A 26,662-nucleotide genomic window follows, 5' to 3' on the forward strand; every position below is an offset into this window, starting at 1 on the left:
TGTCATGTGTATGGGGTGGGGGTGTCTGGTCTGGTCTGGTCTGGTCTAGGTGGGTGCTACATATCTAAGTAACATCCATATGAATGAATGTGAGGTCCAAAAGTTTCCCAGCAGAACAATGAACTGTCACAAGACGGTCAATGTCAATGTGGTCATAATGATATGGCTGATCGGTGTGGTAACCGAATGTGGTTGAAGTAAACGAAGAGTCATTTTCTCTAAAAGGCGTTTGAACTGGATGAGTTCAGACAAAAACTGAAACCGTGAATGATACAAGATAAAAAATAAATAAAAATATTTGATTTGGCGCCATCACCTTTTTAATACAGGAAAAACCGATACTGTGATGATATCATGGAGAAAGAAAGAGGCAATATTCAAGGCCGTGATGTCATCACGACACGGACGAATGTCAGGCACAGTAAGTCAACAGAACAAATAGAGTAAATCAATTTGGATGCTTGAACATGCTGGTTTTACCGGTTAGACATGAATTCGGTTTCTGTGACGGTTCGTCTGCCATCAACTTTCACTTTGCAGCATCCGGTGTTATAACGAACCGCGACGTGACGTGAGGAGGCGTCTGCGGCTGCGCTACCCAGAAGGAGTGACCACGTCTTTCAAATAGGCGAGGTCGTCGTAAATGACCTCCTCCTCCTCCTCCTCCTCCTCTCCGTCCCGCCCGCGTCGTTTCTGGCAGCGGCTCACGGCGTCCAGCGCGGTTTTCAAGCGGCGGTCGAGAGCGTGGAGGTGCGGCTCCGCCAGCACCGGGGCCGCGCGGTGGAGGGGGTCCCGGGAAAGGGAGGCTCTCATCACGTCGCTGAGGCGATACTGGGGCAGAGACAGGAGGCGCAGCCGCAGCCAAGTGGAGCGGCGGATTCTGGAGGAAGAGCAACGTGGAAAAAAAGGTGGAGACGGTCACGATGGACGTGTGATTTCACTTCTTGAGCTGAGGCATGAACTTGTATCATATTAAGATGATTATTACTTGCAGAAGACAAATATTAAATTAGGTTAAAATAATGCACATTTACACTTTACCTGCAGCACTGTTCCAGTGGAGCTAAGATGGACGGCTCATCTTTGGAGTGACGCCCGAATCTACGGTGAGAAGGAACCGAAATTAAATTAAGTTTAGCACATAGGTCTTCAACAGGAGGCCCGCAACCCCTAGGGGTCTGCAGAGGTACTGCAGGGGGGGGGGGGGGGGGGCGCAAAAGCTTTGGTTGATTAGACATTTTTAATTTTTTATTTCAGTTTTCCCTCAAAAATTTTAATTTCTTTAAATAAATTATTAACATGAGGCAGAAACGTCATGTTTCACTCAGCATTCACTCATACGGGAGCTGTCTCAACAGAGCATCACACTACACCTGTCAATCTTTACTTCCTGTACACAGTAGGCCCCGCCCCTCTAGCTTCTAAGCCAATCACGAGGCTCCAATCATAAGCTAACAGTGCAGCTTTGGCAAAATGGATCACTTTGATTTATTTTCTTTATCTATTAATTTCATACATATATATATATTGCATTTGAAATAAAAAAAAAACATATTTGAACCTTTGTATTATTTGAATGCTTAATATTAATAATTATGTATATTTATAAATAGCACTAGGCTGAGTTTAATATAAAACACATATAGTAGGTCGGGGCCCTTGGTCCTTGGCCTGAAACACATTGATGACTCCTGGTCTAGTACAGTTAAACTCATACCAGAATTAAGACGATGTTGGTGAGTATCAGCAACACATACTGTGCGAACACACACAGAAACACAACAGAGATACTCACCCCCGCCCGTTGTCGAGGTGTATCAGAGACGTATTGTTGCCAAACTTCTCAAAGGTTTCATAGTGGTGCCTGTCCATGTTACCTGGGGGAAGAGAAGGAGGGATTTTGATGCTTCACTTTGAACCTTAAACATGTTATATTCTTAAATAAACATCTACAGGTTTTAAAGGCTAGTTTGTCGTCGTTCTTTCTTTTTTTTTGCAGGTATTTGTTTTCTTGTATATTACCTGTTGTTTATCCAGACAGCACTTAAGAGTCTTATATGAAAACCAGCAGCACTGGACAAAACACTACAAAGCACCATGAGGACATTGTGAGATGAATTTAATGTAAAACAAAGCATTTCAAGACAAATACAGTAGAATTGCAAAATCATCTGAAGCTTCACATAAAACCCTTCATAAATATGTAATATCTGATGTTTCTCCTCCAGCCCTGTGGACAGTCAGCTCAGTGCAGTCAGAGACCACTCACTAGCCTCACCCTCCTCAAACTACACAGAACCGGATTCAACTCAGCACGAAGCGGGACCTTAGTGATGACGTTAACATCAGCCAGTCCCCAGTTTCCACCGTCCTGCTCGTCCTCGTCCAGGTAGAGGGGACACTGGTAGACAGGCAGCTGAGGGGATGAGGAGGCGCCTGCAGCCTGAACATTTCCAGCATCCGTTAAATATGAACTTTTACAGGGCGAGGTGTTCTGAGCGACGCCTGTGCTCCGGACGTGAGCTCTGACACAGAGAAGCGGCAGAGGACACGTCTGAGGGGACGACGTGTCCTGCAGGGCTCCCAGCTCCGGGTCCCACCGTGCTCCTTTCAGCTCCAAGCCGCACAAACAAACAGCGTCCGCAGGGGGCGACGCCGAGCAGCTGCTGTCACACAGAACCTGGAGGAGCATTAAACGTTAATGTATGAACTGTAGACGGGTCAAAGACGAGACATGTCAATTCTAGTGTCAGAGGCATATTTATAATAGTAAAAATAAATAAAAAAAATTTAAAAAGTTACTCAATTCTCCCCACTTTACTTGCTCTTATGAGTATTTACTGTAAGAAATAAAAATTTAAGGAGCTATTTAGCTCAAAAGTACAAAACTGTCCTTCCTGGATAACGTCCGGGCTAAAAATCTAAGTGCAAAATTGTGCTAAAAACGTCAAAAATCTTAATAAAGGCATTAATGATACACTGGGGCATAATTGTGTTGGTGTTTGTAATGACACCTACAAATATAGTAACAACACTAAGCTCATTTACATTTTTATTCAAGAAATAAATGTCCTTCCTGTGTATCGCACATAAAGTGGCTATATGACCATATTTGGATTTGGACATTCATGTTACAGGGTGTTGTGTCAGCCAACAGATTCTGAAGGACCCACAAAAGAGATGACAATGTCAGAAAATCTTCTTTGTGTCTTTCTGGATAACGCTAATAACACATTTATAATTTTTTACATTTTAAAATGACCTATTTCATGTGAAATATGACATTGATGTGTTGAAGATTGAGCTAATGTTTTACACAGTAGACCCAGTTAGTGCCTGATTATAAAGGAAAAACAGTTGTTTTGTCCTTCCTGGATAACAAAGGTTTCCTGTTACCCAGGACATGTCCTCTGTTTTAGACACTGGACATGTTAATTCAGTAGCTGTAAGTTTATAGACATTGATTTGATGTTGTACTGTTGTTCTTTTATTATTATTAATAGCAGCTGATTTAGATTTTTTTTCACTTTTAAAATCCTTTATACGTCTTTGACCCAGATACTGATGAGTATGAAACGTATTTACTTCCTTTAACCGAGCTTCGACTTTATAAATGAATCTCGCTTCACCTGGAAATGCAGCGTCATATCGCTGACGTATTTTCGCTGCACCTGAGCGGCCTCTCTCATCACCGCCACCAGGAAGCCTCGTGCGTTTCTGAAAGCGGAGAGTCGATACGCGCCGGGCGGATCCGAGGCGCTGCTGCCGCGGCGGCTCAGATAAGAGCCGAGCAGCTCCGCCCTCCTCTCCAAGCGAGACACGTCGGCGAGGCTGAGGACGGAGGTGGAGGTCGGCGGGTACTGACTCGGCCACTGAAGCTGCGAGAGGAGCGAGGACACCGAATCGACGAGGTCGTCCCACTCGGCCTGGACCAGGTCCCGTACGGGACCGGGAGACGACGCTCCTGCATCGGTATTTGTGCCGTTGCTCCCGTGTGAGAGATGACGCTTCAGAGCCTGGAGTCGGTCTCTGGCTCGGCCGAAGTTTTCCAGGTCGACAGGTCGGTTCGGTCCGGGGATAAAACCTGCGGCTGCTCCGGGAGGAGTCTGGGAGGCCTGGAGCAGAGCGCTCAGGTTGTGGCTGTTGATTTTAATTATCTCGGCTGCCACATCCTCACTGAAGCCCAGAGCGACAGGGTCACTGACGTCAGCTGGTTCCATTAAACCACGATCCAAAACACGCAACAGTCTGGACGAGTCTGCAGACATAAAATTAACAATATAATAAATACACACAGATGTTCAGATGCACTTATTGACTGTTTATAGTGATTCAGGATGTAATTTAGCTTCATATACGTTTGTTTGTGCAGAATAAGAGTTATGGATATGGAAAACAAAGCTGTCTCCTGTTAACCTGCACAATACAAGGTATGCACATGAAGTCTCCATGGTTACGGTCGCTGAGTGGCAAAAACTGACAGTTGATTAGTTTGTATCATAGACTTTTAATAGCATCTAAATTGTAAAATGAATTTAAAAAATGTGCGATTGACTGAAACAACAGATTTGGAAATAAGTCGGAGATATATTTTTACAGGCTCCTGAAAGATAAAGAAAAGAGAAGTAAAGGGATCGATGCATCATGAAGAAACACAGAAACCTGGTGTTGTGGTTCTCATTTAGTGTCAGGTAATATTCATTTATATGGTATTTTTCTGATGAAGTCAAACTTTTTAAGTTACGTTCTGCAGGTCAGATAAGTTTGTGGATGTTGTTTGGATGTAGTTACGACCGACAGTGACTATTTCAGTTCCAACAATAAATAACAAAACAATAAACAGAATATTTTCAATCACTCTTCATCATCCTTTAAACATCTGGTCTGATGCTACAGTGTTGTATGACTAACGTTACTTCTCAGTAAAGCTCTTAGCGTTAGCATCTTTTATTTAGCTACATTTATCACAACTAAAACTAACTGAAACTGAGGCTAATCCACTTCCAAATCCACACTATTTAGTTTGGATCACTGTCGAATCCAGTTCTCCTTAGTTTGATCTGCTAATCCACTTTCCTCGCTGTGTTTACTGCTACCTTTCACCATGTTTTTCCCTCTCAGGGCGGCAGTGACGTGAGAGGACGCCCTCTACACACTGCGTCAGGAGAAAGGTGTTTAATTACCAAAGTGGCCGGATTCGCTGATGATCTCTGAGAGGATGAGTGGCCCGCTGCCCATCAGAGGTGACATTGTGCTGAAGCAAATGTTGGCAACACTTTCCACCACCTCCAGATCTGCAGAGTCCGTCACATGGGCGCCGTGCACCAGACTGACTGCGAGGGGGAAAGTACAACACGGTCAGAGTGTGCAGTAAGTTAATCAGTCATTTTATCTATTTTATCTCACCTGCTATATGTTGCAGAACCTTCATCTTGTCGTGGCAGAGACTGGAAATGTGAATGTGTGCATCCACTAAAGCGAGAAGGTCCTCCTGGGTCCTTCAAAATAAAATCCACGTGTTTATAATATTAACCTGGACAGCAGAGACAAAACGACGCTAATATTTCGTAAAGCCCAGTTCCTCACCAGTGACAGAGTCTCCCCTGGCCTAAACGTTTATAGGTTTGTCTCTGCAGTAACACAGAGTGGAAGATGGCGCAGCGGCGGAGCAGCTCCACGTCGTCGTCTGACCATGACTGAGGTTGAGTCACGGACGACAGCTGCTGCAACGAACAGCTCAGCTCCTCCTTCAGATCCCAGGGAGAGTCACAGACCAGAGGCAGAGCGCACATTCGCACCACTGCTGTTTAACAGTAAACATGATACATATTATTAGAAATATAAACTGCTGCTGCAAACAAAACAGAACAGAAAAACATGCCTACACGTTCGTGTGCCTGTTAAATAATGCTCTGAGTAGATCTGTGAAAAGAAATATATCGAATAGAGCAGAAATGGATGTATAATTTATCTACCTGGTACGGAGCACGATGCATCTTCTTGGGTTACGAACCACAGATGAAAGCTGGGATGGATCAGGCCTCGCTGCTCTGTGGTAGATGAGCAGGTTGGGAATTGAATACACAAATAAAAAGATCGAGTCGTGACTCGATAATAGTAAAAGGTGGTAGATATACAAGTTAAACTGATCCTACCTTTGGAGGTGGAGAATAACTGACTGAGACGAGCCACTACTTTGTCGTCCCAATGATCCAGCAGATGACAACCGTTAAAAACCAACCAGCTCCCGGCGTCAACAGCTCGGTCCAGCGTCGGGAGGACGAGCTCGCTGTCGCACACTGACCCAAAGGAAATGACTTCCACCTGAACCTGAACGTGAGGAAAACGAAGGAAAACATCAACACTACGATAAAGATTTTGAGTTAAAAAACTGGATTGTGCGTGTACGTGTGCGTCACCTCGTTCGTTCCTGCTGCACAACGCGCCAACTGGTTTATGAAACGAAGAGGCTGGACGCTGACCGGCGCATCCCCGTCAGGCTTCGGTAACGTGAGAACGACGGGCCCCTTGTGCTCGACGTAAAACCGACAGAGCGCCGCCACGTTCCCGGCGTGAGGCGTCTCGGCGCCCGGGGTCTTCGCGGGCGGACAGATGTGGCAGGAGTCCACGGCCTGCGCCAGACCCTCCAGGCAGCTCGGGACCACGGTCTTCCAGAGGAGCGCCCGCTGCACCAAGGACAGGTGGGCGTGGGAGCGGCAGGGGACGGTGCCCACCACGGTGCAGGAGGGGAAGCGCAAGTACTCCCGCCACTGTTCGGGAGACGCACAGAGCGAGGCAACCAGTCCGTTAAAGGACGGGATTTTGTCCAGGCGGAAAAGCTCGGGGTGGATTCGAGGGGATATCCAGCTCGGCAGAGGCCGTGGAGCGGCGGCGCGAGACGAGGGGACGGGTTTTTCAGCGCGCGCGGCGTCTCCGAGGCCCCTGAGGAAGGCCAGCCGCTCGGCCTCAGAGCAAAGCTGACCGTGCTGCAGCAGAGTTAAGGACAACAGCAGCTTCAGAACAGCGACGTGGCTCTTGAAGAGACAGGGCCTGTAGTGAAGCAGCAGCCGGACGACCATCGCGTTCGTGATCTCCGGGACGATCGTCTCCGGCACTCTCCCGACCGCGTACGACACCAACGGCCTGTCCTGCTTTATGAAGGCCTCTTTCACTACCGAGATGAATTCGTGTAATGAAAAGTAGTAGGAGGGGGAGAGACGGGACACCGCCTGCAGCGCCCGGTAGAAGTCGGCGGCCAGCCGCACTAACTGGCAGGGGGCCGTCAGCAGGGAGTCCCGGTGCTCTCGCTCCTCACGGAGCTGCTTCAGCTCGGCCTGCAGGTTTCTCAGCGCTTCTTGGCAAACGGTCACGCGGGGAAGAAAAGCCGAGTCTCGCAGCAGCAAGGTGTCAGACTGCAGGATGCAGTCCATCAGAGCGTCCTGAAACAACACGGATCACAGTTACTTACTGAGTGAGGCACAGCTGTGTATCTAGAAAGACACCAGCGTATTCAGATTTAACACGATTGAAGGGGAGATTTCACAGCACCCAGAATATCAAGTGAATATAAAGAGTCGTTTAGTTCCACCTACACTGGATAAGATGACAGGTCATGTTCAGACAAATGATAAAACATACACAACAAAACGTTGGATCCAGCCAACATGTCGTCACTGGTCTGTAAAATATCCAAACATCAGATTTCGGCTACTTTCTGTGAGGTAAAGTAAATGTAATGTTTGTTTGTTTAGCTATATCTGTTTATCACAGTGACATATGTTGTTTTTACCAGCTACAGGAAGTTTGTCCTCGCTAACACATGAGACCAGGGCTGTTTTCCTGACCTGTGACCTGTGTGTTTTTCAGAATATGAATGTATGGTTGTGTGATAATTCTTTATTTATTCCACATTTAAACAAATGCTTAAAAAATAAAGTCCACACAACACATGAACTGGATGAAACAGGAACTGAGCCCTAAAAATCAGAGATGTGCGTGTCCAGTTGAAGACATGAGCCGTCTCATCTGAACTCCTGGTATTTTCCATGTTAACGAATGATTCGACATCAGAATTGAACTCATATTTAGTGAGTGATTTTGATGCCATTTCGATGAGTTTAAAATACATTTTAAGAAAAACAAAGTTTCAGTCTCCTAATAGGTTTTAAAATAGTTTCAAAAAGAAAAAGAAATGTGGCCGAATGCCGGTGAAGTCACCTCTTCCTTGACACGCTTTTCACGCAGCAGCTGATTGTAATTCTGGACTTGCAGGTGTTGAATCAGCAGCTCTCTGCACTCAGACTGCAGCATCTGTGTCAGCATCAGCTCTTGGATCTCCTCCGAGCTCAGGGAGAGGTCGACCACGTGCACGCGAGCCAAGACGGACGCATGGATCTCTACGGAACAATGGGAAAGACGGACGCCTTCGAGAAACTACTTTGAACTGAGAACATTTGCCCATAAATGTATCGCAAGAAAGATTTAACAGACAATATTATAATTACTCTCACCACCGCTAAGTAGTTTGACAGGCAGGTGGGTGCTGAGGACGAGGCAGAAGTCGGGATGGACTGGATGGACGCGCTGATTAAATCCTGGAAAGCAACATCCAGTAGGACGCGCCAACTTGGCCAGAAACTCAGGACTAGGGACTGAACGCTCCACGTGAGTAACCAGGACTCTCAAACCTGCAAAACAAAAGGTTAGAATGCGCATCAGGTTTTATGTTTATCACAAATATTTTTTACTTTGCGACCTCTAATGTTCCACCTCTTTCAGCAGCCTGGTCGAGCTTGTCCAGCAGCTCCAGATCATCTGCACAGACCACCATCCCAAACTCATCCTCCAGCTTCACCTTCTCTCCTGTGGAGACATTTAACCAGTTTGAAGCCTCTTCCACACAGTTATAGTTCAGATTTTAATCTTATACGATGATTAATGCTGTTTCTAATGAATCTAATGTTTCATATGTTGAAAAAAACCTGTTGTGAACGTGTGAGGACTCACCTGTAAGGAACCAGTTCCGAGAGCTTATCTCCAGATGTTCCTGGGCGTCCGTGAGCAGAGGCCAGCGTCGGACCCACGGGCGTCTGTGGCCCCACAGCAGCAGCTCGACCAGCAGCCTGGCAGACAGAGTCTCCTCAGCCTGCCACTCCTTCATCCCTAACACCTGACCCAGAGGAAGCTGCAGCCTCTCAGTCAGGGGAATGGGAAAACCAGCGGAGGGCGGGGGAGGTGCAGCGTCCGAGCGCGTGAACAGGGACGTCCTGGGATCGTGGGGGTTCGCGTCGATGCTTCCCGTCTCACAGAGCCGCTTCCATTTGCCCAGCAGTTCTGAGCGTACGTCGGGTCCAAAGGGACCTAAGTATGAGATGATCGCAGCCAGGATGAGGGCGTCACCTGGTGCATTCTGGGTACCTACGTCTACATCCTGAAAGCAAAATGAGGAAAATCACATCAATTTAAATGACAAAGCGAAGAAGGAACAAATGAAGTAAAGGAATTTGCAAACTCTGCGTTACTTGAGCGGCCGTCCAGTCTCTGACGTGCGTCTGCAGCTGCTCAGCGTACGCAGCAGCTTCTCGACTGGAGATCTCCGCTTCGTGCAGCTGCAGAAGTTGCTCCTCCAGGTCCTCTTTCACAAGCCGCACCTGAAGCGCGACCTCCTCCAGACGCCGGCGCGCCTCCGCCGCGCGCTGCTCGGCCAGGTTCAGCCGACCTCGCGCCTCGTTGGCCTGCGCCTCCAGCTGCTGCCTGACCCGCAGCTGGTGCTGCACGCGGCAGCACTCGTACACGGCCTGGACCCAGCGGCACAGGGACTCGCAGGCCTTGCTGACCTCGCGGACGGACTCCGGCGCAAAGTAGGGACTGTGAACGATCTGCCCGAGCTGCAGCAGCTGCTCGTTCGTCAGGCTGTAGCGGTCAAAGAATTCCATCTCCTGGTTAAGAGGATTGTAGCGTCCCAGCCAAAAAAAAAAGTGGTCAGTTTACAAAGATTCAAATCGCGGCCAAATCACTACACAAGCTTTTGTCAAATGATGACAGAATACTTTATTTCTTTCATGCACTGATCTCTGAAATCTTTGTGACATCAAAGAGGTTTTATGCAAAAATTTCTCACACACCTGGAAAAAGTTGGATTGTCCGAGAAGCTGCTTTGCGCTCTCCCAGCCTGAGGGATGATTAAACAGCAAACAAATGGCATCCATGATTTTCACCACTCCCTCGGGAGGATTTCTGTAGCGACGCACTTCCTCCAGGTCAGACGGATTCAAACACTTAATAATCTTCAGGCTTGACAGGAACACAGGTTTTACCTGGGAAAGAAAAAAATACCATTTAATACAAGGTACGTTGAATGTTCTGAATTATACTACAGGATGTAACTTGCAGTAAGATCTGTTCACTAACGTGTTTGACTGCTTCTAAATATACGTCACATTCTTTTTTAAAGTGCATTATTTTGGATGCAGGTATTAAAAAAAACACACGTCACCTGTTTCTTAACGTCATTTATCTGCTCCTCTATGTGATACAGTTTCTTGTCCTCTTCTTCACATTTCTCACGGGCTTTGTCAAGTAGCTTTTTCTGGTCGTCTATAGCTCTAACGAGCTCCTCCTCGTGCTGCAGGACAGAGAAATGTTAACATTAACTCAGCCCCCAAACATACGGATACAAAACCGCCATCAATTCTTTGAAAATAAAGTTTTTAATTGTCGAAGAGTATTTTTGTGCAGGCCCTGAAGTGCACTTACAAGGCTGTGATGATGAAGAGTAACTTCATGCAGTACACAAACAGAAGAGTGACTCCACTGTTATTGAAACATTACCTGCTGCGTCTCTGCAACCTTTGTTTGCTGTCTTATTAAGTTCTGCTGACATTGTACAGCTGTGTCGTTCAAGACCTCCCAATGAGAGAGAACAGTGGCAACTCTGAAAAATACAAGTGTGTTGTTGCATAAAAGATCTGAAACATAACACAGTGTCAAGTAAAAACCATTTTGCTTGGTGCAAAGTGTGGAGTTGTGTCAGATATTGTAAGAGTTTGTAGTGTGTGGTGCAGCTGTGTTAGGAACCATGATCATTACAGTACAGAATAATGTCATTTTGTAAGATAAAACTAGTTCACACACTCACAAACGTGTTGGTATCGTCTATATTTGAGACGTGTAGAAGAAGGAGACGACTACCTGTTGGTTTTAATCTGCATTTTTGGGCCCAGGTGTTTGCAGAGGAAACCAAAGTGGGCAATAAACTCTGCATACGTCCGTGGGCTGAACGGCTGCGTTCTTAGAAGGACAGAAGCATAGCGACACGCAGACTGATGGATTCCTGCCATAGCTGCTGACAGGCTGGCTTTTGTCACTTCATGAAAAGGTAGCAAAGATTAGCACTGCTACATAAAGAAGGAAAAATGTTAATTGGTAGCAATGAAGTGTGTATAGACTCACTTTGCAAGTGTGACTCCATTTCACTGTGAATGGCTTCAAGGCCTTGAGCAGCAGCTTCCACTAAAGCCTGTTTGGACCACGGCTGGAACACGTCCACGCAGCAGCTGAGCTTCAGAGCCTTGGACATTTGTGCCTGGATCATAAAACACGAGGAACTGAATGAGGAAACAGACGTGTGGCGCAGTCATTTAGACAGAGAAATTATTTCATGCTCAAGATGGATCCGGCAACATGAAAACTGCTGCTGTGTTTTCAGCCGTGCTGGTGTTATCGGGTATGTTGACCGAAGTTGTACGGAGACATTTCAGTTCGGCTGATACATTTTAAAGAAGGGGCAAATCAGTGTTTTATGAACCATCGATAAATCACTTATTTTCAATTATTTTAAGTCACCTAGCAGCCAAAATGAGGAAGAGCTTTCTACTATCCTCACAAATTCCAACCAAGTTCTAAGGCTCAGTCAAAAGTTGCTCGACACCTGGCTGCTCGGTGTCTTGACCGTGGTCTGAATAGATTGTGTTTAGTTGTGATGTGTAGACACACAACGACTCAGTAAAAGTACTTACAGTCCAATTTAAGGGTTCATTGCTGGAAGGCATTTCAGTGCCTGCTGACATATTGAAAGGCATCAACAGGAACACATGGACGTTTCTGTGGACTTGGCTCAACTTCCTGTGAAGGTTGTGAATAGAAATTTCCAAATGATAATGATAATGAATTTAGTGAATATATTTCAATAAATGATGGGGCTGAGTGATAGAATCTACCAGTTTTCTTACTTCTCAAACATCCAGCTGTCCATCAGGTATCTTCTTGAATTTTTCTCAGCGGTCGCTCTGTGAGTGAGGTTCCTCAGTTCGTCCTCAGTGCAGAGCGGTGGATACGCTCTCTGGGCCATGGCCAGGAGTAGTTCATCTCTGACGGACTGACTGATTCCCTCATGGACCAGCACGGTGACATTCACTCCATCCTCTCTAGTTTCATTCCCGGCTTCTTTTAGGAGTTCGTGCAACTTATGCTCGTTACCGGGATGTACCTCCATCAGCTGATGGCCTGCGAGCCGGGCGGCTAATCGGACCGTGGTTTTACGGCCGGTTCCTCCGTCCGACCCAAACAGCACTCCGTGACCTCCTGGCATGAGCAAAGCCCTAAGGACGTGCCACAGCTGACTAACACCCTGCCTGTGCACCATGTATCTCGTTGTAATTGTGCTGCCATCGTCAACTTTCTGTCCTTCGTCTATTCTGTTCATGAGTGCAAGCAGCTCTTGAAGCAGCATGTCGAGGTCTCGCCCCTGATAAGAACAGTCGCATTCAAACTGCTTATTCCCTGACTTCAGCGACTCAGAGAGCTCAGGACCATAGACGAGCCCATCCATTATTTCCTCCATTTGCTTAAGGGTTTGCGGTTGGATTGGGTGGGATTTAAGGCTGGTGTCTTGAGAGCAAATGTTTTCAGACACGGGGTAAGTTTCAGTGAAGATGTAGCCTTTATGAATCTCTGACTGGTCAGCTGTTCTTTCCTGGTTGCACGCTTCGTCCATTGGTAGCGTGTGAACAGGAAGGCTTGCGACAGCAGGTGGGTGATGTAAACTTTCAAGTTGGGCTTCATCAGACAGTTTAATGCCGTAGTGTGTTTCAACCGTCTTGGCAACGAGTGACACAAGAGTTTTTTTTTCACAGCTTGAACGTAATCTATCACCAAATGTTCGCATGCACTCGTGCATCCAGAGTCGCACTATGTTCAGAACAGATGGTGGATGCTCTGTGTTTGAGTCGGGCTGCAGCAGACACATCCCCTGAAACACCTTCTGAAGGTCATGATGGGAAAACACAAAATGCGGCGTCTGCTTTGTGGGCCGGAATAGGTCACGTACTGCATCGTGCAAATACTTAGTAGCAGTGATGATACGTTGTGACATGCGCTCACTGCTGCACTCCAGTGGCATTTTCTGGAGCCACATCTGTAGCCAAGGGGAATGGATAGACAATATGACGTCTAAAGATCGGCTCGGGAGCACAAAGACGGTAAACAGGCGGGAGAGCCGTGACGTCACGACATTACTGTGGTGATTACCCAGTCCAGAGACACAACACGTAGCCATGTAGCTGATGGAACGAGAACTCAAAAAGTTCAAGTGGTAGGCATCAAATGTTAGAATCTCTCCCTTGGAAATACTCTGCCGTAGGGTCTCCAGAGCCTTGGACATCGTCCCAAAGACATCTGTCAACAGCAGTGGTGACATTAAGGTTCACACAGTGAAAAATCTGATTCCAATTTAATTACGTTAGTTATCATGAGTAAACTCTACTTACTCACCACAGGGAGCTTCGTGTAAATCATCCACAAACAGCAGCAGGCCTGGTTGTCCTGTCATGGGACCCATGGTGCCTTTACGGTTCCTCTGGCAGCTCATGGTTTTCAGTATAGTGCGCAGGTCTCTTGATCTCAGCAGTGGACTGGCTGGTAGACTTATGTGTGGCTTGTCAAAGCTTAGCAGGGTTTTGCACAGGGTGGTTTTTCCAGAACCGGGTTCTCCTGCGAGCAACACCGGCCGATTCGCCTCCAACATGAGGTTAAGGAGATATGTGTACTTCCGATACTATGCAAATAGATTTAAAGCATTGACAATATGAGATGAAGCATGTGTAACAGATTTTTCATTACAGTGGGAACAATAACTGGGACAAACCTTGGGAATGACGGGATTTGCCAGTGGGCTTTTGGCGAACATCTTACAGTCTACGCTAAAAAAGTGTTCAAACACACTTTCCTCTTCAGGAACCACGATCTTGTACCTGCAAGTGAACAGCACTTGGCGGACCAACAGGTCAAACTGTGGCCAGTGGCTGAAGTTGAAACATACAAGGTAACAAATGTTATTGTTCACAGGGAGTACGCATTTACTGATACTGCAAATCTGGGATCATATGCACAATGTGACCACAAAAACCAACAACAAGAAAAAATTCTTACCGAGAATGCAGATGTCCACCAAATCCCCAGATATAAGCCAAAAGAAAAAGGTTTCTGCTGAGCAGCTCTTGTTGACCTTGTCCGTTGGCTCCATGTGATATACCTGGTGAAGGAGTTTGTGATGCAGTTGTAATAAAAGTAGGCAAATTAAACTATTGTTGAAACTTGTTTTAATGTGATACGTTGAGGAGTGACGGTTATACCTGTTTTGTCTATTTGTGGTAAAGATTCAGGATTTTCCATTTCCTTCCCATAATGTTGTAGGAGGGCATGCAGGATGCTAACAAATGCCATGATTTCTTGCAGTCCGTGAACAGGGCTTTTAGAAGATCCTCTTTCAGTGTGGACAGCAGAGGTTAAAGCTTTTTGCCCAAGCAAATCAAGAGACCTTGAGAAAAGGTCTTCAGCCAGACGATTCCACATTTTCACAATCCTTTGGTCCAGCTTGTATTTAAAAGAGAGAACATCCATTTCACTCCTCCACACAGCTTTCCACAGATCAGTACCCGTGAAATAAACAACTCCGCAGTAGGTCAGTGCAGAGGGACTGGCGTCACATAGGTCGGTGATCTCCATAAGCAGCTTGAGGTGAGTTTGAGGTTGCAACCTCTCCCCTGATGACAGGCACTGAAACGGATCCTGGGGATTGCACAGTGTGGTGAGGTGGTCCAACCAGCCGGGCTGCCCCAGCGGCTCCCCATCCATCACCAGCCACTTCGCCATTTGCATCTCATCACTTTTCTTCTCATGACCGTAGCTTTCACGTCGCTGTGAATCTCTCAGCACCTTTGCAACAGTTCCATCCTGCCATCCTCTCTTTTCACAGAAATAACCAAATATTTCATCATGGGACATGGCATTTGGAAATACGACCACAGTGTCAACAGAGCTCCAGTTTGTAGTCGTGATCTGCAGATCTGCCTGTGGAACATCGTTTTTATCTGCATTGTCGTGTTCCAACACGTGCTCCAGCGCCTTGGCAGCCAGACCATTTAATGCTCCAGCTAATGCACTGTAACACGTTGTTTTTCCACTACCCGGGGGGCCTATAAGCATAACTGCTTGAGAGAATTTCATGGTCTGGTAGAGTGTAAGAGCACTGCTAATTATTTCTGTGTCACAACAAAACCTTTTTTGTTGTAATTCTTCTGCAACTGCATCTTGAAGTGGGTTCTTTTCTGCTTCTTCTTCGTGTTGTTGGAAAAATGGAAACTGACACGCTAAAGGGAATGTGTCCTTAAAGATTATGTAGAACTGTGAGGCTTTCTTGTGATCAGGAATCAAGACGGACAGAACAGCTTTTACAATGGCCGTCTCTTCCAATAAACCCTGAACAACTGACAAATGGGAACTGCAAAACACGAAATGTTTTTCAGGTTCTTGTCTCTCTTCAAAAGGCTGGTCGCACGTTGTTTGTGAAGACACGGTCTCATCTAAACCTCGTTGCCTTACAGCTTGCAGTAGGTGTATTTCAGAAGCCGAGATAATCTTTTGTAAGACACCGAGAAAACAGCTCTGAACGTCAGCGTGAAACCCAGGTAGACAGCGGGAATCGTTGGCCAGGCTAATGAAAGAGACCAGACGCTGACTTAAAGGCGCGGCCTCTGAGAATCCAATGGAAGTCAGCATTACTTCTGCAATAACCCTGTAATCTGGGTGCGTTAATGCAACGGGTCTGGTTGAAAAACGCAGACTCTCTGGAATCGTGGATGTATACCCCTTTGATGAGATGAGGACACATCGGTAGCTTGGACTGGCAGAAACACTCTTCCCTGTGAATAGCATACGCCATTCTGGATCGACCAGGTTCCTGCAGTCTGTGGAACTGTAAGCGGTTTTGTCCTCTGACTTCTTGTTCACTCCACGATTATTTGTTCTTAAGTCAAAGAAAAAACGGTGTATGTCTGCTAGATGCTGTCCCAGTAAAGAAAGGACATTTTGTGTCAGCAAGTCCACAGAATCCAGAAGAAGCAATGCTCCCGTCTGGAGGGCACCCAGCAGCACCTGCTGAACAAAACCAAGCCTCGTGTTCGAATAGCACTGTATTACAACAACCTGTTGTCCCAGCGCCCTTCCTAGCTGGACCACAGTATTTTTCTTTCCAGACATGCAAGGCCCACTCACAAACCCACATTTGTAGCTTGCCAGAGCAAGGAGAATCCCCAGTACTGCCTGGTCGGTGGAAGGAGCATTCACCATCACCCAGTCTTCTGGACCGTGATACTCAAATCCATATTGAAAGTGATGTCCAAGAACATCCACATAACAAGGCGGATCATCGCTGCTTTTCAGATTCTGATTTTCTGAGTTGACGTGGTACTTCATCAAACTTATCCACTCAAAAGACGAATCCAGCGCACACTGTATCTCCATGAGTCGAGACAGCTGCTGTGACTGCTTCATTGTAAGCTGCAGTAAGGCTCGCAGACACATCATTGTGTACTTGGAGACCAGAGACGCGCTTGTAGATCCCGCGACTCCACCCCTTATAAAACGGCCGAGGTTTTTCAGTTTTGTGGAGGTGTTTGCCTTCAAGTTTCTCAACATCTCTGGACTCGATTCCTGGAAAGTTTGAAGAACAGCACTGCACCACGCTGCCTCCTCAGCCACAAGCAGACACTGAAGAGGATATTCTGAAATCAGGTCCAGCAGAGATTGTCCATATTTTCTCCTATCAGCAACATAGAAAGTGAGGTCTCGATCTTTCTTGCCACATGCCAAATCTTGACTTGACTGATTTTGGACAACAGCACATTGTTTGATGAGGTGCACCATGGCCAACTTCAGTTGTTTCTCAAAGCCACAAAGCCAAACCAAGGCATCGAGATTTGGTTCCACAGGAGACTGGAATGCAACGTGTTCCCGGAGGCTGCCAAAAACACCCAGCACTTTCAACTGTTCGTGGCTTTCATATGAAGCCTCGCAGCTCTTTAGATCGCTCGTGTTAGATGGTATTTCACAGTCCACTTCAAGCCAGTGTACTGGTTTAAAACATTTACGCACAAAGGGCTGCAGCGTAAGAGGGGCTGGAGGAACCGAGAGTAGCTGGATCACTTCTCTGTCACTCAAGAACCAGAGTCTTGGATACTGTCTACAGATGTTATCATGAACATCTGCCATCTGGTTTGAAATGGCTTCCATCGTAGACAATCCATCAAGGAGAATCTGGTGAAGGCTGTTACCGTGAAAACTGCCATTTGTCTCGTTGGAAACAAAGTTCAACACATGAGGGTCAGTTGATATAAAGCGCATCATTTCCTTAAATGCCTTATCGACTGGATGGAAGCGTTGCAGCTACAAAAAAAAACACACAAATCAACATTAATATAACATTCAAATTTACAGCATTTTGTGACATTCATCAGTTTGAAGCATCATAAAAATGATATAAATTTAATTTGTGGCTGAACAGGGACATACCAGATCTACTCTTCGTTCACTAAAGGATGTTTCACCAAACACCTTGGTCAGGAAGGCCCACATGCTCTGATATCTTTCAAGCAGAACAAGCTGTTTCTCTAAAAGATTTAAGAAAAAAGCGATGTGATGTATTGACTCAAGTCAGTTTGGTTGCTTTCTGCACTTGATGAAAAACACTGCAATCTTTTGCAATTACTTATTTAACTTCTTTACCAAGTTCTTGTAGTGAATGAATCCATTCCTCCAACTGCAGCCTGAAGTCAACACTGTATGGGGAATTCAACATGGTGGACAAAGTCATCAGATGGTTCCCAATTTCAGAAAAGAGCATGTCCAGATCTGAGTGAGTTAACACATGACAAATTACCATCTTGTACTACTTTTACACACCTCCCATGAATTCTAAATGTGCTAGGTTTTTATTTCATCTCACCGATAAAGGTGATGCTAGCATCATTACTGGAGTGCTGAGAGTCTCCTGTGGTATTCTCTCTCTCTGTTAACCCATTCTGTGGCTCAACGAGACTGACTTTGTCCAGCTGAAACAATCTGTCTTCCCATGTCTGTCGAAACTTTTGTAACGTCTGCTCCATCTTACACTCCATTTGTGCGTCCCTGCAAATCTGAGTAACAGTTACGATTAGTGTATCCAGTCAGTTTCGTACTTATCCAGTCAAAAAATATTTTATCTCCAGCTAAAGTACAACATCTTACATCTAACTCACCTTGTAAATTTGTTTCTGGTGAATTTCAAGTTGTTGAGACATGATATCTCCTACAGTAACCTTCCTCTCTTCAGAATGAAGTAGTCCCATATCTGCGAGACAAAATACATTTTTTATCATATCCGATATCAGGCTGCGGTTCACAAAGTGTAGATGGGTTAAAACATGAGCACAGCCTCTAACCTTGGAAAATAGCTCTATGGTGTTTTTCTTTGAGTGTGGCGTTCTGCATCTTGACCATGATTAGCAGCTCGTGGCTCAAGTTTTCCAGGATTCTCAAAGTTTCCTCCAGCACTGGATCATGTGGAGGTATGATATCAGTCAAACTCTGAGCTTGCTCCTTCCACAGAGTCACTTTTTCCTGAGCTTGTGACACCACAACCTGACAGAAAAATACGCCAAATGATCAGTGGTGCCGATAATGCAGGAAACTCAACAAACAGGTGGAGACAAAAAGATTTGTTTTTTTTGTTTTTTGTTTTTTAGGGTGCATAGCTGCATATTGACAGGATATATTAGGGGAATTAACACATACACTATTGGTTCAGAGGATACAGACAATACTGTAAGACTGAGGATTAACGGGCAATGCAAATAATCTATGTATGTATATGGGGTTGGTTGTGACTGTCAGTACTTCAGCATCTGCATTTTTTTTTGTAAAGGAAATAAAAGATCACCATCAATGAGGGAACACCCACTTATCATTTTGCAAAAAAGAGGATGATTTGACATGTTACCTCACTGAAAAGCAGTGGTTTCCATTCTTCCAACCATGTAGTGTACGCAGCGATCAGCTCCCACAACGCTCTACGGGCTGTAACCTTCTGAACATTAGTTGTCGAAATGGTCAAATCCAGCCCACGTTCTAATGGGAACAGAACAGGCTGATTAAAACATATATAAATATTCTGAATTATTTATCGCATTCTGGCTCTTCATTACTTCTTAATTAATTTAAAATTCTCGTGGGATCAAAACGTTGAGTAAGAATTACTTCTGAGTCTAAAACAACGCTTTACCTTGCATGTTTTCGCTGTTCTTACTAAGCTGTTCCATCTGTGCAGTGAGGCTGCACGCGTGCGCACACATGTAGCTCAGCTTGGAGACCATCTCACTAGCGTTCTGGCCGGGGTTGAGGAAGGGTCCAGACGTAGCCTCCAAGACCACATTTTGAAGGTCGCAGACCACGAACGAGAACATCGTGTCCAAGGCATTAGCCATCGAGGGAAGACGATCGCACACGAGGCTGTCGGCTCGTTTCAACAGGGGAATAAAGCCGTCCCACAAGCCCAGCACCTAAACACAGAACAAAAAACAGGAGCAAAAATGTTGTGTAAAACAATTTATGGTTTAACCGTCGCACCTTTCGCTCCAGCGTCAGCTCCTGCGCTGTCATCTTCCTGTAGTTGGTGGTGATGGTGTTACGGAGGGAGCGGATGTGCTCCAGACGTTTCTGTGTGTCGGCCAACGTATTCACAGATTCCCTCACCTGCACAGACAAGGAAACATTTTCTCATCTATCACTAAATGACATCCTGTATTAATATATTTTATCTGCCGGGGGAGACTTTCAAACGTCTAAAAAGTGTGATTAAAGATGATGAAGCCACAGTTTTATGTAACGCTGATACATTAACACAGTTAAGTTCTGCTATAGTAGCGTGGACTAAAAGAAACACGTTGGGAGACATTTAGGTGATACAGCAATGAACTGATAAGTCATTATCACAACGTGCGACTGTGTGCTCACTAATGACAAGCAGAGACTTCGCTCTGCACTTCCAAACAACAGCACCACTGCAGGCGTTAATGCACCAGACATTACCTGGTCTGATCTGAGATAATGGGATCTAAATTCGGAACACATTTACTCTGACAGGGCAGAGCCTTCGGGATGAATAATTCAGTTAGAGTGAATTTGGGACCGAAATGAGAGTCTCAAGAAGACGTGAAAGTTCCATCAACCCTTGTTAAGGTAAAACACAAGAAACTAGGGCTTTGTCTTTCAGCGGATCTTTTTTTTCCTACTCTTTATGTCACTTTATCGTTTTTTTTGCATAATCCATTCCCCTTCAATACAATATACATGTTTCTTCTCGTACATCTGTTCCCTTTTTCAAGAGAAACGTGTCATTTTAAAGCGCTTCTGTACCGTGAGAGCGTATTCTGAGAGGTCGTGTAAGTCCTGAGGTTGTGTCTTGAGTTCGGCCGTATCCTTCTCCAGGTCTGATACGAGGCTTTCAGAGAGCAGCTCTAACTCTTTCATAAGATGCTCTTGTGTTTCCTCCTCAATCAACCTCAGCTGTTGTTCTGGAGAAACAAAAGCAACGAGGTGAAGAGACGTACATGAATTGCATCGTGACACAAAGCCTCACGGTTGCTCTGGAGACAAATGACTTTTCACACAGCGGAGACGTACGCAGAGTTTCCTTTGTGCGGTCGAGGTGGACGACAAACATTTGGTTGGAGGTAGAGAGCGATGAGTCGGCGGCGTCGACTCTTTCAGCCCAGCTGCGCACCCTCTTAATGTGCTCCTCATACAGCGACGCCGGCCGATCCTTCATGGACTCCAGAGACGCTCTACTCCACTGGCCGACATACAAATGGACGTCCACCAGCCACGCGTACGTCTCGCACAGATTCTGGATTTCTAATTCAGTTTCCTGTCCAGAAAACGGGGACAATTACGACCATTCGCAACGATCACTGGTTATGAATTAACACCGGCCTGTGGTGGATGTGAAAGTGACAGTCTTCTTGCCTCCATGATCTTGTTCTGCTCCTTCTCAACTTGTTTTGTGATGTCGTTTGTGCTGATCTGCCGCTCTAACTGTGTTTTGGAGAGAGGGTAGTAGCAGCCATGCACCGTGTTGCCCTGCACCATTTGAAAAGTCTCTTCAGGCGACGGCGCCACGTCTCTGAGCACTCGACCATCACTCTTTGTTTCTCCTAAGGATAAAAGAAAATATCATATATCCTGAGAGCAACTTGATCCTTTTTAAGCCACTGGTTGCGCGTCGACTATCACCAGGATCGGGCACATTTTCACACAGTGAGTTTTTAAGACAACGACGACAATGTCAGCGCAACTATCATACCTGTGGTTAAAGAAGAGCTGAAGTCAGGGGTTAAATCCTGAGCAGAGCCGAGCGCACGGCTGCTGATCTCCAAAAACAGTCCACTACTGTCGCACATCTACCAGGGATGAAAGGTGTCATGAGAGAACACGGGTAATAAACACAACACATACAACTGGCAAAATCAAAAGTGAACGACTAAATAAATAAATAAATAATGTGTGTTTATCATTCGCACTCACACTCACACCCAGGGTCAATATAGAGTCACCAATCAGCCTATTTCTATTCTTTTTACGTCTATTCTACAAGTGTTATTTCTTATTTAAATGTTTCGTTATGTTCTCATGAGTCCACTGAGAATTTTTAAATGCAGCTTAAAGTACAAGTTATATACAAGTCACATATATATATATATATATATATATATATATATATACATATATATATACATATACATATATATATATATATATATAATAATATATATATATATATATCAGATGACAGTGATAATTCACTGGACAAACAGAGTCAAAAAAACACTATTAATTGACTTGTAGAGAAAAAGTGGATGAAGTTTCTTGATATCTCACTGGGGTCTCGTTAGATGAGCTCGCAAGTTGGTTTTGTTTGCTGAAAATCTAACGGGAGTGAAACAGACTCTTCCTCCATGTGGAAGCCAAAGTGCCTCCACACGTCAGCTATGAACTTTGATGGTGTTTCCATCCTCACTTCTTCTACTCGTCTGTTTCACTCCTTCGAGTGCTTCACTCAACACTGCAGAAACGCAGCACATGTGGCGCTACAGAATCCACCACCGATATTGAGACATTCAGAATCGATATTACACCAGAAGGAAAGGTATCGCGATATATTTCCATATCCATATTTTTTCCCACCCCTACTCTATTACAGTATTTCCATTCTGTACGTATTTTTTATAAATTAATTAGCTGAGACATTCAATTAGTGAAAACCCTGTTTTAATGAAGAACACAAATAAAATTTTTTAATTTTTTTTGTAATTTCTTTTCCCCATTTCCAGTTATGTGAGGGACGTTTCCGCTGCAGCTGCAGGAACGTGGATGTTACCTGAATAACGGAGTCGACAGAAGTCAGGAGCGCTTCACTCACGGCTCCTCTGAACAGACGTGTCGGAGGCTCCAGAGTCAGACGAGCGTCGGCGCCGACACAGAGCTCAGTGTGGAAGAGACAGCGCTGCTCAGAGGTCCTCCTCTGACAAACAACAACACATCCACAGCATTTATTTAAACTATTTTATGCAGCAGCGTGGTTATAGATCGAGAGCAGGCTACAAATACTACAAAGACAAACATCTGGGCCTTTCTGCTTCACATCAAATCTCTGCATGACTGTAGTTGGACACTGCTACAAAAAGGGTTTCATTAAACGCCGACACCTTTAAAACAGCGAGAAAAGAGACGGCATCTCGCTGGATGATTGTGACGAGAGTCTGCGCAATCATTTGATGCACGAGCGCGGCGAATTTCCCCAGTTTCCGCAAGGTGCTTTCAGCGCGGGACAACTCCTTCTTCAGCTTGCGCTGGTGAGACAGGAGCAGGTGAATCGGTTCGCGGCTTCTGTTTTGCTTTTTGGCGAGTTGCACCTGCAGCTGCAGCTCGTGGTGTGTTTTATAGCAGCCTTCCTTCACCTGAGGATATAAAAGGTTCAAAATGTCATGATCTCAGTTGTTAAATACCAGTTTTACAAAAGGTTGCTGTAGTGAAAACAAAGAAGCACCATATTCAGGATGACGGCGCGACGCTGCGACAGCTTCTTCAGAACCTGCAGACACTCGCGATCCTTGGATATGAGGATGTTCTTGAACTCCTGCAGTGTGTAGGTTTTAGAGTCATCCAGACTCCAGCGTGTCCCCTTCAGTTCTTCTATCACTCTGCAAAACAAACGTTTTATTATAAACGATAATCGGAAGCTGAACTCTGAGTCACAGTTTAGACCCTGAGAGCTCGTGTTGACGTGTTATTGGTGCCGATGGTTGTGACCCGAGGCTGGATCCGCTCTAACTCACCCTGCGAACAGGTGAAGCCCGTTTCTGAACTGAGGTACGACCGTGAGCAGCGCGTCCTGGAGTTTCTTGCGCTTGCGTTGAAAAAACCTGCTGCGCACGTTTTTATGCCACCTGTCAGAAAAGAAGAAGAAATAAAACAGAATGCAGGACAAATGTAAAGTCAAAAAGACGTCAATTACACCCAAGTGGTGACACACAGATAGAGAACGTATAATATTTATTACCAGGAGAAAGCTTTCTGCAGCCTGAACCCTCTGAAAAAGGGGATTTCCTGCAGGGCTGTCCACAACAAATACTCCCGGTACCACTCTGCCAGGCTGACGGCTCCACCGTAACCCGTCTCCGTCACGTGCAGCACAGTGTTGGACGAGAAGATGTAATGCTCAGAGCCGGCGTCACCGGAGTGGACCACACGCAAGTCATAAGGTCTAGAAACAAAGAGGACATCCAGTCATTTTAGATCAGAAGCATGTACAGCACAGAGTAAATATCCGTCCTGAATTCTACCTGTGTGCGTCTGCGTCCACTTCTTTCAGGTAATAAATCTCAAAGTCTCCCAGGTCTCTTTTCCGGGCCAAGACCTGAACAACCTCTACCCCAGCGAGGGCGCATTTGCTCGCTTTTGTCGATTTTCCGTCCCTCGCAGTTATTATCTTTTGATCCTTACACGGCGTGACTTTTATCGATTCGTCCTTCTCTGTGCGGCTGAAACAAAACACCAGAGGAGAAACTCCTGAAGCTCGGGGTGTAACTGGTGATAGATAAATGCGCAGGCTGTTTAGGCAACTCCCATAATTAAAAAATATCACCGTGACGGTGACTTTCTGCACTCGCACACTTCACACTTAAACCCACTGCAAATAAACATCATTATAGGTTTTAAATGGCATTTTTCATAAAGTTAATCAAGGAGACTCATACCCAAAAAACTGTATCATGGAGAATGTGTACATTTAAAGCTTCATTGTCACTACGTACCTCTGCCCCACTGACAGAGGGATGTCAGTCCCTAATGCTGAGGTCATTAGTCGAGGTCCTTCTTTCCATTTTACGCTACGTACTCCATCTCTCTCTGCTCCAACTTGAGCTATGAGACGAGGAAGCTCCACCAGCGACGGTGGACTATCGGAGGGGGGAGTCTTGAAGACGGGGGAGCGACTGAACAGAGACTTGGCCGCGGAGACGGAACGAGGCTCCGGGCAAAGCGGTGGTAACGTCACTTCGGGAGGAGAGCGGCTCTTCTTCTCGACCTTGGATGCGGGACCTGTGACGTCTTTATCGCGGGTCTGGGACGACCCGTGACGGGACATTTCCTTTGGAGGGGCAGCAAACATGCTGCTGATCTATCAACAAATACCATCAGCAGGTTTGCGTCAAAATACAGCTTCTCGGTCTATATGTGGACTTTGGGCCTTTCTGGAGGGAATAATGAAAGAAAGGTTAATTTAGCCTGAATTATCCACCGTCCTGTACGACACTATGATCATTAACAACCAGCGAGATTACGCAGCCAACTTTATATCTTCAATAAATGAAAGTAGCAATGACATAAAACTCTATGAAAGCAAAGTGCTCTTGTGATTGGAATGAACAGCGGAGGAAATATATTTTCTCTAAGTAAAGGAGGATTTAACTAAGGTGCTAATGCTCTTTTCACTCATTTTACACACTGTTAAGGTGATTAAATGAATATTTATTGCATTTTATCATCATAATAGGAGCTGATCTACTGCAAAGTATCTGCTTTCAGTCCGATACCAAGTATTATCATGGATAATGTCCTGATACCGATACTTTTGGACGTCTACATGTATGTATATGAAAATTATGATTTCTACAATGAATATTTATTAATGTAAGTATGAAACAATTTTATAACTCTGTAGAAGAATTAAACAAGCTGCCAAATATCAGACTTCCCTTTAATCAGAGCAGGTAAAGTAAATCAACAAGTCAAATGAAAACATGAGCAAGTCACGTTTAAAGAAAACAACTTAAATAAAATCTCTCTCAAGCAAATTTTATTTATTTATTTGATGATTCGGTGTCAAAAAAGTATTAATATTTCTTGTGAGAGCGAAAAAAAAAAAAAACGTCGAGATGGGAAGTATCGATATTTCTGTAACGATACGCACTTGTCAGGACTGATACTTTGAATGAGCCGAAATTTCTACCGAGATTTAGCAAGAATTAAACCAGGTAAACAGGTAAACAAAAGATAGTATTGTTTTTAACTTGAGCATACATAGTACACATAGTAGACTTACTGTTACTTAGCTAGCTATGCAGCGAGATAACTAAACCAAAGACGAAACTTACCGAACTCAAACACCTGTTTTTTAAAACCATTAAAGCTCAGACACGAAGAAAATTATAAATACGAAAGCGGAACTTAAAGCACAGCTAAATAAACTAACTTTTAGCCAACTTATTGGTTAGTTATATGAGAAACTAAACTAACTTGTGTGACTTTTTTTTTTTTTACCTGGCTGTGGAGAAGTTGTCTTGAACGCAACCACGGCGACGGCTCGTTGCCGGGGTAACGCAGGAGAACTCCAGTTGGTCCGTAAAGCTGGTCGGTCTGGTCGTGAAGGTCAAGTATGTCTATAGCGCTTTAACTGCTCACAGGCTTTAGCCTTTATTTCTGTCTGTAATGGCTTGTTAAGACTAGACCACATAAAACACATGAACTCATTCCAGAAGCTTTTTGTCACTCACAGCGTGTGGTCGCAGTGGACAAAGTGTAGCTATACTGTGACACAGAAGTTGTTTACCTTTTTTTTGTTGTCCTATTTAGATGCAGATTTGATGCAACATTATGCACATTTTAATATGTTTTAAGCCTGCATATGTGTAATCAATAAAATAAATAATGGTAAAATTTATTCAGATTAAAACACAGCTATTGTTTATGTATTCTGCTTTTTTAAATTTTTAATTTTTTTTTTGGACTTGCT

At 45.0% G+C, this 26,662-nt stretch overlaps 2 protein-coding genes across 2 annotated transcripts in view; both read right to left on the bottom strand.

The window, feature by feature from the left end:
* Positions 1-198: 198 nt before the first annotated feature.
* fam20cl (family with sequence similarity 20 member C, like) overlaps positions 199-26,662 on the bottom strand; it is a 33,337-nt gene continuing 6,873 nt past the window's right edge. Inside the window, exons 8-10 of the mRNA XM_047578088.1 lie at positions 1,796-1,877; positions 1,042-1,101; positions 199-880 (exon numbers count right to left, since the gene is read on the bottom strand). Of these exons, the coding sequence (XP_047434044.1) occupies positions 595-880; positions 1,042-1,101; positions 1,796-1,877 (428 nt within the window). The 3' untranslated portion in view covers positions 199-594. The remainder of the gene's footprint in view (positions 881-1,041; positions 1,102-1,795; positions 1,878-26,662) is intronic.
* LOC125003884 (dynein heavy chain domain-containing protein 1) lies at positions 2,105-26,326 on the bottom strand. Its single transcript, XM_047578127.1, has 44 exons — positions 26,191-26,326; positions 24,684-25,121; positions 24,213-24,410; positions 23,930-24,133; positions 23,706-23,816; positions 23,417-23,570; positions 23,076-23,327; positions 22,748-22,891; positions 21,674-21,770; positions 21,337-21,524; positions 20,995-21,238; positions 20,728-20,885; positions 19,939-20,064; positions 19,595-19,871; positions 19,313-19,440; positions 18,756-18,954; positions 18,573-18,664; positions 18,281-18,470; positions 18,061-18,186; positions 17,848-17,945; positions 14,631-17,721; positions 14,428-14,530; positions 14,144-14,300; positions 13,771-14,053; positions 12,231-13,674; positions 12,018-12,123; positions 11,452-11,584; positions 11,191-11,365; positions 10,831-10,933; positions 10,496-10,624; positions 10,125-10,316; positions 9,522-9,938; positions 9,007-9,430; positions 8,770-8,862; positions 8,511-8,687; positions 8,218-8,396; positions 6,420-7,439; positions 6,156-6,330; positions 5,976-6,050; positions 5,587-5,803; positions 5,407-5,498; positions 5,184-5,333; positions 3,630-4,258; positions 2,105-2,680 (listed from the first exon to the last, which is right to left on the bottom strand). The coding sequence occupies exons 2-44, from the start codon at positions 25,037-25,039 to the stop codon at positions 2,255-2,257; spliced, it is 13,332 nt and encodes a 4,443-aa protein (XP_047434083.1). The 5' UTR covers positions 25,040-25,121; positions 26,191-26,326; the 3' UTR covers positions 2,105-2,254.

This window comes from Mugil cephalus, chromosome 2 (assembly GCF_022458985.1).
Source record: "Mugil cephalus isolate CIBA_MC_2020 chromosome 2, CIBA_Mcephalus_1.1, whole genome shotgun sequence".
Lineage (NCBI taxonomy): Eukaryota > Metazoa > Chordata > Actinopteri > Mugiliformes > Mugilidae > Mugil > Mugil cephalus.

What these genes read in the sequence shown, in the direction of transcription:
- LOC125003884 (XM_047578127.1), bottom strand. Translation starts at nt 25,039, where the DNA reads ATGTTTGCTGCCCCTCCAAAGGAAATGTCCCGTCACGGGTCGTCCCAG. An exon ending in GACAATCCAACTTTTTCCAG is followed by an intron (nt 9,939 to 10,124) that starts GTGTGTGAGAAA and finishes CCTCTTAACCAG; the next exon opens with GAGATGGAATTCTTTGACCG. An exon ending in GTTATTCTCCACCTCCAAAG is followed by an intron (nt 6,051 to 6,155) that starts GTAGGATCAGTT and finishes CATCTACCACAG; the next exon opens with AGCAGCGAGGCCTGATCCAT.